The following is a 12,256-nucleotide window of genomic DNA, read 5'->3' on the forward strand; positions in this document are numbered from 1 at the left end:
GCAAGGTCAAACAGTTTTTATTATATTTGAGTTTAATGGATATTCATCCAATTGTCACTGCATCTCATATATATTGGGTTTTTTTCATTGCAAAATCAATTTGAGATATTCTTCATATCTTTTGGAGACTAATTTTATTGTTATAAAAATAAGTTATATTCATACACACACACATACACTAACTAATTTAGCAACCTTGACTACATTATAAACCCTTCCATAAATTTGACCAGTCAAAAAATATTGTGAATGGGAACAATTTAAAAAACAGACTAAGAAAAAATGCTAGCTATTCTTTTCACTCTACAAACATAGTTTAATAAGCCAAAATATACTTTTAGTCATTTCTGTCTCTTTATGCTAATTTAAGAACCTTTGCCCCATAGGGACATAAGAGACATAGAAGTTCCTAGCTCAGGGGAAAAGGAAGGAAGGAAGGAAGGAAGGAAGGAAGGAAGGAAGGAGTGTTATTAAAGACTTCCAAATTTGTATTATGGAACAATAAAAAAGGAGAAAAAAAGTCTATATATTTGTTATCTCGTTAAGCAGAGACAGTATTCAAATACTTTATTGTCTCCATTTGTTTTCTGTCCATAAATATTTCAATCTCACCTCCTTTCACTTTTATTTTTTTTAATCATCTTTGTTTTATTCAAAGATTTGCCACTCTGATAGTGAAGACTAGCACTTTTTTTTTTACAAATGCTGATGTAGATTGGGCATTAGGTCAATATTTCAAGGAAACAAGGCCTTTTCAAGTTTCAGTTGAAATATTAACATATTAACATAGACCTAGAATCTACATAATGAATTCTTTTGATCTGATGGGATGTCAGAGAAAAGTGTACATTGTTTTATCTCAACTGTTCACTGTGTTAGTCCCTTTGAGCTATTAATATGCGGTAGCCATTAGCTAGAGAGAAAAACCAGTTTACATATCCATGGTCTTCTAAGCCAGAGTTTTTCAAACTAGGCAACTTTACCTTATATGGACTTCAACTCCCAGATCTGCTGACTGGGGAATTCTTGAGTCCAAACATCTTAAAATGACCAAGTTTAAAAAAAACAACCACTGCTCTAAGCTAAACAATGTTTTTTTTTCTAATACGACTAACGAAAAAGAAAAACACTTTATGTTTTACTACTGGATATTACAAATTGTACCATCACACTTTGTAGGGTGTTTGGAAATGCTGTGGAAGAGAAGGAAAGGCAGAGCATCTGTAAAGGTAAAGGTTCCCCCGCACATGCGTGCTAGTCGTTTCCGACTCTAGGGGCTCATCTCCGTTTCAAAGCCGAAGAAGCCAGCGCTTGTCCGAGGACGTCTCCGTGGTCATGTGGCCCGCATGACTAGACGCCAAAGGCGCACGGAACGCTGTTACCTTCCCGCCGTAGTGGTCCCTATTTTTCTACTTGCATTTTTACGCGCTTTCAAACTGCTAGGTTGGCAGAATTACGTGGCACTCGGGATTCAACCCGCCAAACTGCCGACCTTCTGATCGACAAGCTCAGCGTCCTAACCCACTGAGCCACCGCATCCCTCTAGAGCATCTGTATGACCAAACAAAAACCTATGCTAGAAGTGCTTCCAAAGGGTCCGTCAGATCATTTATTAACTCTCTGAGAGCTGAACACGTACCCACCATAATGATATGTAACTACTGGTGCTGGTTATTTTAACCATAAGGTTATTTAATGGAAATAGCTAAGAAGCCATTCGGATGCTAAAGATGGTGTGATGCATTCAGTCATGTTCACAGATTCTACATGGACCAATAACATAAAATATAGTCCGATTACTGTTGACTAACTGTATTTCACAATAGCTTGGTTTGTGCCATTCGTTGCCTGTAGCCTGTCCATGAAAAGCCTGCCAACAGGAGGCAACAGAACAATGCATGAGAATGGGATAACTATTGCTTCAGCTACTTGTGATATTTGGCCTTAGAAAGCTACATTTTTAGACTGCCTATGGATATGGAGTGAGCCATGTTGCTCCAGTTACAAATCTCCCCATTTAATTCATACTCTGATAACATGCCAGATATATTTTGCTGCCAAAGTAATCAACCTGCCTGTGACATATGTTGTTGGTGCAGTCAACTCCAATTCCCACAGGATGGGTAGACTTAAGAAATTCTTTTTAAAAAAAAAAACTTCAAGAAACTAACATGCTGCTAACACTTCCCTCTCCGGTCCTGAGCGTCTTGCAAAACATAGTATTTTGCATTCCTCAAAAGTGCATTCATTGGAAAACTTGAGCTGTGCAAATCTGCAAATCTTATCTCTCGTATAAAAAAAAAAGTAACCAAACTGGTTGTGTATATTTTTGAACCAGGTTGAGGTGCTTAATTTTTCTCCTACAATTAATTGCTAGGAAAACAGGTTTTGAATGGAAGCTGAGGCACTGAAGATTGGTAGCCTCCAATAAGATAACATCTACAAAAGGAACACACTGCTTTGAGTATTACACCACTTTGATGAAACAGAATTCCTGTGCTAAAATATATATCAGCTAAAGGTAACACCTTTATGTACAAGGGATTGTAGTACAGCATTTCTCAATGTCTTATTCGCAGCTTGCTCAAATTCCTGCCTTTTATAATTCCCTCCAAGCTACTTCCTCAATGTCCACATAATAAAAATGCCAGCCTTGCTGCCCCCCCCCCCCACACACACCGTCCTTTCCTCTGGAATTTACTACTTGAATTAGCAATGAGTATAAGCTACTCTTCCCTCTTGCATTATTTCAGATCATATGAACATTTTCTTAACAAACAAGAGGCTCTTGGATTTTGCTCTAGGACAAAGGGCTCGCTCTGTCGGCATCTTATCGCCATCCGTGACACATGCCCAGGGAAAGAGAAAGCCCTTTAGGATTCATCCACCTCCTACAATGTGCAGCACTTCTTACCCCCTTGCAGGATGGAAACAGGTCAGGGGGAGGGGGTACTTGCTAAATTTGGTGATGTGTTGTTGTTGTAGGGGATTGCAAGTCCTGAAGGAAAATATACCTCTTTTTGCTTTTTTGTAGTTCTTTTTTGTCATTTTTTTCATTTGCTTTTGCATATAACGTTAAATATTGTCGCTTACAGTATTACATGCAAATACATGCTGGCTTGGAAAATGCAGATTCTAAATAGTTTAACTCGGTGGTGCTATTCCTTACATTTTTTTTTGTCTGTATCAGCAGCATTGCTTTGAAGAAAAAAAACAAAAACCAGGTGTCCCATACTCAAGTGCTCAGTGACATGTCCTATATTTTCTTGTTCCAGAAGAAACCTAGGGAAGGTGTCTTTCCCTGTGCAGTCGCCAACAAATTCTCTGATTCTGTGGATAAAGTATTCTTTATCGATTGAAAAATAGATTTCTTTTTCCCGCATTCTCTTGGTGGTTGTTCTCATATCTCTTTGTTTTCCCCATTCTTGGGGTTGTTTTTTTTGCAATCAGATCAAAACAGCATCCCATCCCAACTTTGGATGGAAACAGGAAAAAAAATCACAGTGAAAGCACCCACCTCAACAAGTAGTGCTCCGTTGTCCTTTTCTGTGTGTGGAAAAAAGAAACAAACAAAAGAGAAGAAAGGAGAGAGAGAGAGAGAGGCAAAAGAAGGAGGATGGTTCTCTAGCTTCTCCTTCAAACCTAGTCAGATGGTGGAGTTGCCTTCTCCCCGACCCCATCCTGGTCTCTGTGCTCACCCTCAGCTCTTTCATCTGTGAGAACTTGGTTATTCTTGGTTTATCTACATCATAGGAAAGTCGTTATCATGCATCCAGGCAGAAAGGAGAGTCTGACCTTATTGCTTGTGATTGATGGAAGATCCATGCACAGAACAGAAGAACAATTCCAAGGAAAGACAGAAGACCCAAGGCAGATGAGTGGGTGGCCTTCTTCAGAGGAACGGTGGAGGGTCCATGTGTTTAAAGAACCAGAACCACTTATTAAGGAAATAAGGAAAGTTAAGAGAGAGAGAGAGAGAGAGAGAGAGAGAGAGAGACCGGAAACATTCATGAGGAAAGATTTAGCAGAGAGATAGATTTTTCTGTGGGAAAAGTTCAGAGATAGATAGGAAGGACAGAGAAACCAAACATAGAAAACAAGGTGCAGGCCGAGAGACACAAAACAGAAGGAAAGGAAGGAAGGAAGGAAGGCTCTATGGCTCATTAAAGTCCTGAGTAAGATGATGAAAAGGGGAAAAAAGCATTAAACAGAGAGAGAAAAACTGCAAAAGCCAGGGCCAGAGAAATACTGTGCGGTCTGGTAAGGTGGATGAAGGGAAGGATGCAGAGAATCCAGACAGGAGGGCCTTGGGCTCTTTCCTGCAATGTCTGTCCTTGACATATCTCCTCTCCTGCTTTTAGAGCATTTGGATTTTCAGAGCAAACCATCCCTCACCCTTCTTCCCACAGTAGATGCTTAAGCTGTACTCCTGATTCAAAGCTACAGGGACCGAAGGCTTCAGGCCTCAGAATTCTCATGGATGCTCCAGAAAGTGCAAATTTAGTGCAACACCACTTGTATGGGTGTCTCCCGCTTTTCGTGTGTTCCAATGCATTCGGCAGATAGTGTGTTCTTTGCCTTTAACTCTGCCCCCCCCATTTTTTGGCATTACCTTTTCTTTTTCCTTTTCCTTCTTCTTCTTCTTTTTTTAAAGAAACAAACATACAAGCTAACCCCAAGCATTCCTGGTGTGTCTCTAGAGTATGGAAGGGATGGGCGAGCAAGGACGTCGGACGGAACCAGGTGAGCCAAAGGAAGGAGGTGCTGGAGATGGAGGTAGACCAGCAATGCTGTTCAGGCTGTGGGACTTCTCATAGCCTGTGGGGAGTGCTGTCAGGAAGGAAGGAGAGAGATGAGAGAAGTGAGTGAATGAACAAAAACACAAGTCTGGTTAAGACTTAAAGGCACTCTGTCAGGCAATCTCAATAGCATAGTGGGGTGGGGGAGAGGAAGCTACTTTCTGCTATGCTTCACTGATAACTTTACACTGATTCAGATCTGCTCCATTTACCCCAGTGTTGGCTGCATTTAAAAATGTGCGGTTTCATAATCAGGATTTCTGAAGCAGCAGCTTTTTCTCCTCCCTTCCCAATTCCTCATCAGCTGCAGCGATGCTGGCTATATGGTCCAAATTGGGGCACTCTGATTTTCGTTTGTTTTAATTGAAACTGCTTTTCACTAATATGAAGTCACACTTTGTGGAGGTTTGGAGCAGTCTTCCTACAATTTGGCATGCTTTAGAAATTGCATTCGCAATACAATTGGGAGGTGGTTGTTGAGGAAGGCCGGTTTATGGCTTATGAAATCACCCCTCAATACTAGTGTCTATTACCAACTTTGGCACACTACAAATGTGTGGATTTCCACTCCTGAACTTCTCAACAATGGCTGTGCAGATTGGGGCCTTCTAAAACCAAATTTTGTGCTGTTTCAGTCCTTCCATATTGCTGTCTAGACAGCTATAGGGCAGTCCCTAGATCAGCAGAGGTCACTAGATACAACAGCTAACTAGCTGTATAAAACTGCTAAATCTGATTGAAGATATTTCCAGTGGGGTGACCTACTAAAACCAGTCAAAAGGCATTAATGTAACCATTCCTTTTCATTCTTTTTTCAGTGCTTTTTTAAAAAAGTAATTTACAAATAGAAAACAGGGTCGTCCTGATTTCTGCTTCTTTAAAATGCTATGAATAAGGCAGAATAATTGCCCACTGAAAACATTGTCTGGAAACACCTTACTCCTTCACTTTAGACCTTAGCCTGCATCCTTAACAGCATCTCAAACCACCAACTGTGCCATATTCTATAATGAAGCTGTACTGTATAATAATTGATTCCAAAATAACCTTAAGTAATAATTATTTAAATCAAGACAATATTTGTAATTATCTATTGATCAGTGGTTTGGCTGGTATGTATTGTTCCATCTGGGCTTCAAATGAATTCTTGCTTTCTTCCCAGTAGTACCATAAATTAATCTCTCCTCCAATTGCACATGTAATTCTTCTTTCACCAGACCTTGCAGAACACAGGTTAGCAAAGCAGGTGGTGTAGGTATGAGGATCCTACTGGGCCTGGGTTGCCTGGCTGCTATCATTACAATCAAGGGGACAGCTCTGGGACAGCAAATTTGGAAATGGACTGCCCCTTGGCCTCCACCTGAATTGAAAACAATTAGCAGACAATTGCCTTCTGATCAGGATATCTGTTTAAAGGATATGAATCCTTGGATTATGGTCTATTCAGTCCATGTCAGTCTAATCAATTAGCCTAATAACATTTTGTCAGTTCATGTCTATTTTTATCTCCTTTTTTGTTATGTGATTATTCCACCTTGATGGAATAATCCTGATGGGTTTCTTGAAGGAACCATAGTTGGTTGAAATGGGACTCTCCCTTTTTTTGTTTTAATGGTATCACTCTCTAAGCAGCAGTCTGAGCTCTGATATTCCTGGCTGTGGTCTAGCACTTCAGAAATTATACCCTATAGTAGCATTTCTCAATTTTGGCTGCTTTAAGATGTGTGGACTTCCTTTCCCAGAATTCCTTGTTGGTTGGGGAATTCTGGGAGTTGAGGTTCGCCCATCTTAAAATGGCAGTCTGTAAGGGCTGCCTTACAGACTCTCACAGCATTGTTAGAGGGATGAGCAGCAGAGATCATCATTCCCCCTTATCTTTTCCTATTTACAAAGGATAATCTGAGGAAGCAGAACTAAGCAGTGCAAGGCCCTCTCCTTCGTTTTATTAATCTGTGGTCCATCATAGGTATCCCCGGGGTGTGTGTCGAAAAGTCAACATGGTGGTTACAAACATGTGAACTGAAGGCCTACCGCTTTTAAGTTTGTCACAGCATATGTAAAAAGGGGATGGGGCTTGAATCATACAGTTCTAGCTACCATCTTGATTTTTTTTCTTCCCACCTCTGGACACCTCTGGAATAGAGTTGTTACTGTTCCAGATGGGAATGGTTCCCCCAAATAAGATCCATCTTCATCCAAAAGTAGAATATCAGAAAAAAAGCTATTGACACAGATTTTTCCTAATTCAACTGATTTATAGTGGCTAATCTTTATAATCCTGCTTGGTATCTATAGTATAAACTCACTTCCAACCCAATTATTCCAGAATATATAAAAAGCAGGGAGAAAAAAGGGGCATATCCTGCATAAGAGAGGGGAAAAAAAGTTTGCAGGTTTAAAAAAATGCACTTATCATCCTCAAGAAAGAAAGGCTCATAATTATAGGGATCACAAATTGTATAGAGGAGGGGGAATTTAATCTGAAAAACCCTTTTGCTGCCAAAGCAATTCCCACCATGACTTGTTCCCCCTCCTAAAAACCTGTTTTTCCCCTTATTTTACTTATTTATGTAAAAGATCCTCACTGTCACCATTTACATGCTTCCTATACAATTCACAGCCGATTGTGCGATAAAGACAAAATCATGCAGGCCACACTTGCATAATATGACAATATACCTGTTGAGGAGATGCATGGGACTTTAACATGTTATGACTTAAGTGTTTTGTGTATCTCATACAGGCAAGTAGCAACCAGGACACTAAAACCTGTTTTGGCAGTCAACTTGTTCACTACATATTTATTTATTGGCTGCCCATCTTACCATAAGGTGACTCTGGGTGGCTTACAGTCAATAGATAAATAGATATATTTTTAATTCTTGCTTTTATTTATGTACGTGCACACACACACACACACACCCCATAAATTAAAAGCAAGAATTAAAAATCAAGGACCTGTGGGGAGGGCAGGGGCAGAATGGGGGAGGTGGGATCTGTTGTTACTTGATGAACCACTTCCATTGCGCTGTTCCCCTATTGGGGTCCCAGGCCAACTAACAGAGCCAGGTCTTTAGGCCCTTACAGGTAGCCCTTGAGAGCCTGCCCATTATAGAGCCTGCCATTATGACCGCAAATCATTATGGTTGTTAAGCGAGGCAATCACATGACTGTTCCATTTAACAACCCCCACTTCTCCTCTTCCCAATGGGGTCATTAAATGGAGCCTGGGGTGCCTCAGGGGCAGGGGAAGCCCTGGGAGGCCTAGCGCAAGCCTAGACCTGTAATGCAGTACCTTTCTAGCTCACATGCGGCCTACTCTGGGCCTCCCAAGGCCTCTCCCACTTCCTGCTTTGCTTCCTGCCCCATTAGGCCCCACAGGCCTTGGGCCCCACATCCTGCCCTACAGGGCCCTCCCTACACCTTTGTCTCCCCCCTTCCCCTGCTCCCAATGGAAGGGATCATATTTCATTGTGCTCATCACATTGGGGAAGGGCCATAATTCATTGTAGCTGCTCTGAAAATGGTGTTTACTTCCAGGATGGAATGATGCGCGGCCTAAGGATGCTGAAGTTTGGAGAGGCCTGGTCTCCTTTCCCAGCTCAAGGTCTGGAGCTCTTCCAAAGGTAAGTGCATAGTCGGTTACAGGATTCATTGGTTATATAGCTCACAACAGACTCTTGGTAGCATGATCTGTATTAAATGGAAGCGTAACTTAAGTTTATTCCAGATTGTATGTTTGAAGCTCAAACCATTGTAAGTATATTCATAATATTAACTTAATGCATGTAATTAACATGCTATTTGATGAAGGAATATGTGAAACATAATTTAAATATATGTTCCAGGTTAAACCTGGCTGACACATGTGTCATATAACTGAGCGCGGGAAGGGGGGTGTCAAACATTCTCAGGCTGTAGAACCTATTAAAAAACATTGGAATCCCTGATCAAAAGGCAAAACCCTAGGGATCAACATTGCCAATAAAACATAGTTTGTGCATAAAATTAATTTATGCAACTTTATATCTTCAAATTAGTTAGGGGTTGTTGTTTTTTTTGCTCTTAGTTTCTCATGGAAACCCATCAAATTCAAACAGAAGTCAGTTTGAAAAACCCTGGTATAATGTATATGCTACTGTTAATATGTATGTATTTGTTTTATTTTTTTTTAGTATTTGTTTTATTGAAAACACTTCTATACTCCTTCCCCTTAAAAGAAAGAAGCGGAAAACACACAATCCATGAATACTACTCTTGAGATGTATACAGTATATTATGAAGATATAATATGTATGTTTGTTGGATATTGATCTGTTCATTCTATCCATCCACCTATCCATCTCTAACCTGATATTCTCTAGATATACTAATCATGCTGTCTGGCAATTATGAAAGTTTTAATGTTATACATCTGAAGACCACCAAATAGCAGAATTCTGATCTAGACCAATACAAATGAAGCTGCAGAAATTCGCCACTGTTGCATACAAATGAATGCCAGGATATCCACTGTTGTGCTTGTGTAGCCTATCTGTACCACTTCAGTATACATACTGCAGACTGTTGTGAATTGAAACTGGATGATTGGAGGTTTAGTACAATATACATGTAAAGTACACCACCCCATATACCAATGTGCACTTTGCAGACCTATATGGCATGGTAATTCAGTATGTAATACTTTTGTATGTTTGTATGTAGGTAGTAAGTCATTACATGTCATCCCAGGGACACTCTCCAAACATGCTGCTTTTATCAGTTGATCATGCTTTTACATATATTCACAGTGTGTAACAGAGAGGCATTAGCTTTCTGATCAGAACATTGCACTAAATCTATTACAAATCTGGTGCAATTTCTTAGCTTGTGGAAGCCCAACTCCATCTCACTCTCTCTTTCTCATAACTCAGTACAAATAGTCCTTGACTTATGACCGGAATTAGGACTGGAATTTCCATCACAAGTCGTTGCAGTTGTATGCGAAGCCAGACCCAATTTTACGCCTATTTTTATGCCATTGTTTAATAAGCAAATTACCACTGTCATTAAACTAATCACACAGTTGTTAAGTGAATCATGTAATTGTTAAGGTTATCCAGCTTCCTCAAAGGATGTTTTTTGCTGGGATTTGGCAAAAGAGCTTGCAAATCACAATCACATGACTAAAGGATGCTGCAACTGGTCATAAATGGGAGCCAGTTGCCAAGTCACTGAATTGCGATCATGTTACTGCGGGGGTGGTGCAACGGTCATGTCAGTACATCTTTTTTGAGTCCATCATAACTATGAACGAAAGGTGGTAAGTTGAGGACTATCTGTACTTTCATGCAAAAGAGTTATTCTGTATCAGAGATGCCTGCTGCTTGGCCCTGCTATATGCATGGTGTGTTCACATGACACAATAAACAGAAACAAAGACACAGTGATTTAGCCTAACCATGATGTGCTAACCTAGCTAAATTTGGTTAGTTTATGATTCCATAACTGACTTAATAAGTTAACCAGAGGGGTCATGCAAACACATCCAAATAGATCTTATGTGAAGTCCCAATTCAGTCCTGAGCAGGAGAGAGAAAATGGCCCTGGCTATAGACAGAGGACAGGGTCCTAAGGCCTCTTATTTGCCAGAAGCCCCCAACCCCACCCCAAAAGCAACAAGTGAGATTGGAGTGAAAGCAGAGCAGGGCTGACCTCCTCCAGGGGGCGCAGGAGTTCACATGCCCAGCCAGTCTCAGGCGGTAATCAGAGCTGAGAACAAAGAAAGACACAGATACCTGATCACACGGGCTGGAAATGCTAAGCAGGATAGCTTGTGCAAGCAAACGTTCACTCCTTCCGTGTGCAGAAGAAGGAGACTTTTGCATATCATCAGCGTGTGCTCACCCTTTCTTTTGACACGCAGCATGGAGCAAAAGGAATAACAGCACGTGCAAAGTGCAGATTTCCTGTACTCATCGGTTCATTTTTACCTACGCAGGAACAGTTTGCACATTCTAAGATTCGCTCACACCAAGGAAACTTTCACTTTTTACTGTACAGTTCTGTGAAATTGTACAGAATCACCTGAATGAAGCGAAACTTAAGAAGAAGCAAGGAGACTATCCAGTTTCTTTTCACGTGCAGCTCTTTAAATTAAATGCAACTAAGCAGTAGATTGCACGCTCAACCTTTAGGTTCACCTGTAGCTCGAACCAGGTATGCATGCAGATGCATTTCATCGTTTCTGTCCCATTAGCACCAGTTTTGTGGTGCTAATGGGAAGCCGAGCTTCCTTGGCATGCAACGATATCCAAACCTTTTACCAGCCGCACCGTTTGACACTTACCTGTTTTTTTGCACACACTGTTGTCTACACCCAGAATTCAATTTTGCAACCAGGGCAAGCCACACCTTTATTTCCTTGGCCATGATTTGGGGTTTTGCATATGCACATAACACAGATGCTTAGGTAAAAAGGTAAAGGTAAAGGTTCCCCCGCACATGCGTGCTAGTCGTTTCCGACTCTAGGGGCCGGTGCTCATCTCCGTTTCAAAGCCGAAGAGCCAGCGCTTGTCCGAGGACGTCTCCGTGGTCATGTGGCCCGCATGACTAGACGCCAGAGGCGCACGGAACGCTGTTACCTTCCCACCGCAGTGGTCCCTATTTTTCTACTTGCATTTTTACGTGCTTTCAAACTGCTAGGTTGGCAGAAGCTGGGACGAGTAACAGGCGCTCACTCTGTTACGCGGCACTCGGGATTCGACCTGCCAAACTGCCGACCTTCTGATCGACAAGCTCGGCGTCCTAACCCACTGAGCCACCGCGTCCCTCTGATGCTTAGGTAAACATATGCAAAACAATAGGCACATGGAAAAAGGAGAGGAGCACTGATTTGCAGACGCAGGAGAACTAAAAAGTCTGAATGGCAAGAATTGTACCAAGGATTTGGATGGACAACACTGTCTGAACCAAATCCAATGGAAAGCATAAAGTGAGAACCATGGTACTGCTGGGCAACGAAACTGTGCTAGGACCTCTAAGAATTGCATCCAATGCACAGAATCTTCATGACTTAATTTTTTTTTCAATCCTTTGAGGCCACAAATATTGGCATAGGGAATTAGGGCATGACAAGAAGTCTAAAGGCTGCTTGATGGAATTATGTTTTGGATTCTTGTCTTTCTCCACCCAACCCCTGAACGAGAGACTGGCATGAAGCCCCAGCTTCATCCAGACATCTCTAACCAGCTGCCTGTGAAAAATGGAAAGTGCCGCCCCCCCCATTCACCCCCAGGCATATAAATAAGCAGGCTGAGGTGTATGGCACAAGATACGTACCTGGCTCACGCAGTCGGGGCGTTACGAGAATACAGGGTAGACCCTACAAGACGTATGAAATGGGGCATTAATTGGAATCAAATATTGATGCAGCCCACCCCTGGGAAGAACACGAGGGAAGCCCCATCTCTGCCATG

General features: G+C 41.5%; 1 protein-coding gene and 1 long non-coding RNA gene across 2 annotated transcripts in view; one reads left to right on the plus strand and one right to left on the minus strand.

The window, feature by feature from the left end:
- Nucleotides 1-4,554: 4,554 nt before the first annotated feature.
- The window catches only part of LOC308675991 (voltage-gated potassium channel KCNC1-like), a gene marked incomplete at its 5' end in the record, with an annotated part of 58,623 nt that continues 50,921 nt past the window's right edge, over nucleotides 4,555-12,256 (minus strand). Inside the window, 1 exon segment of the mRNA XM_081341683.1 lies at nucleotides 4,555-4,830. Within this exon segment, the coding sequence (XP_081197809.1) occupies nucleotides 4,697-4,830 (134 nt within the window). The 3' untranslated portion in view covers nucleotides 4,555-4,696.
- On the plus strand, nucleotides 4,694-9,034 carry LOC308675992. The gene is made up of 3 exons (XR_014028249.1): nucleotides 4,694-4,743; nucleotides 8,340-8,425; nucleotides 9,020-9,034. It is a non-coding gene; the product is annotated as an uncharacterized lncRNA (long non-coding RNA).

The sequence above is a fragment of the Vipera berus genome (genome assembly GCF_964194415.1).
Source record: "Vipera berus genome assembly, chromosome: W".
Classification (NCBI taxonomy): domain Eukaryota; kingdom Metazoa; phylum Chordata; class Lepidosauria; order Squamata; family Viperidae; genus Vipera; species Vipera berus.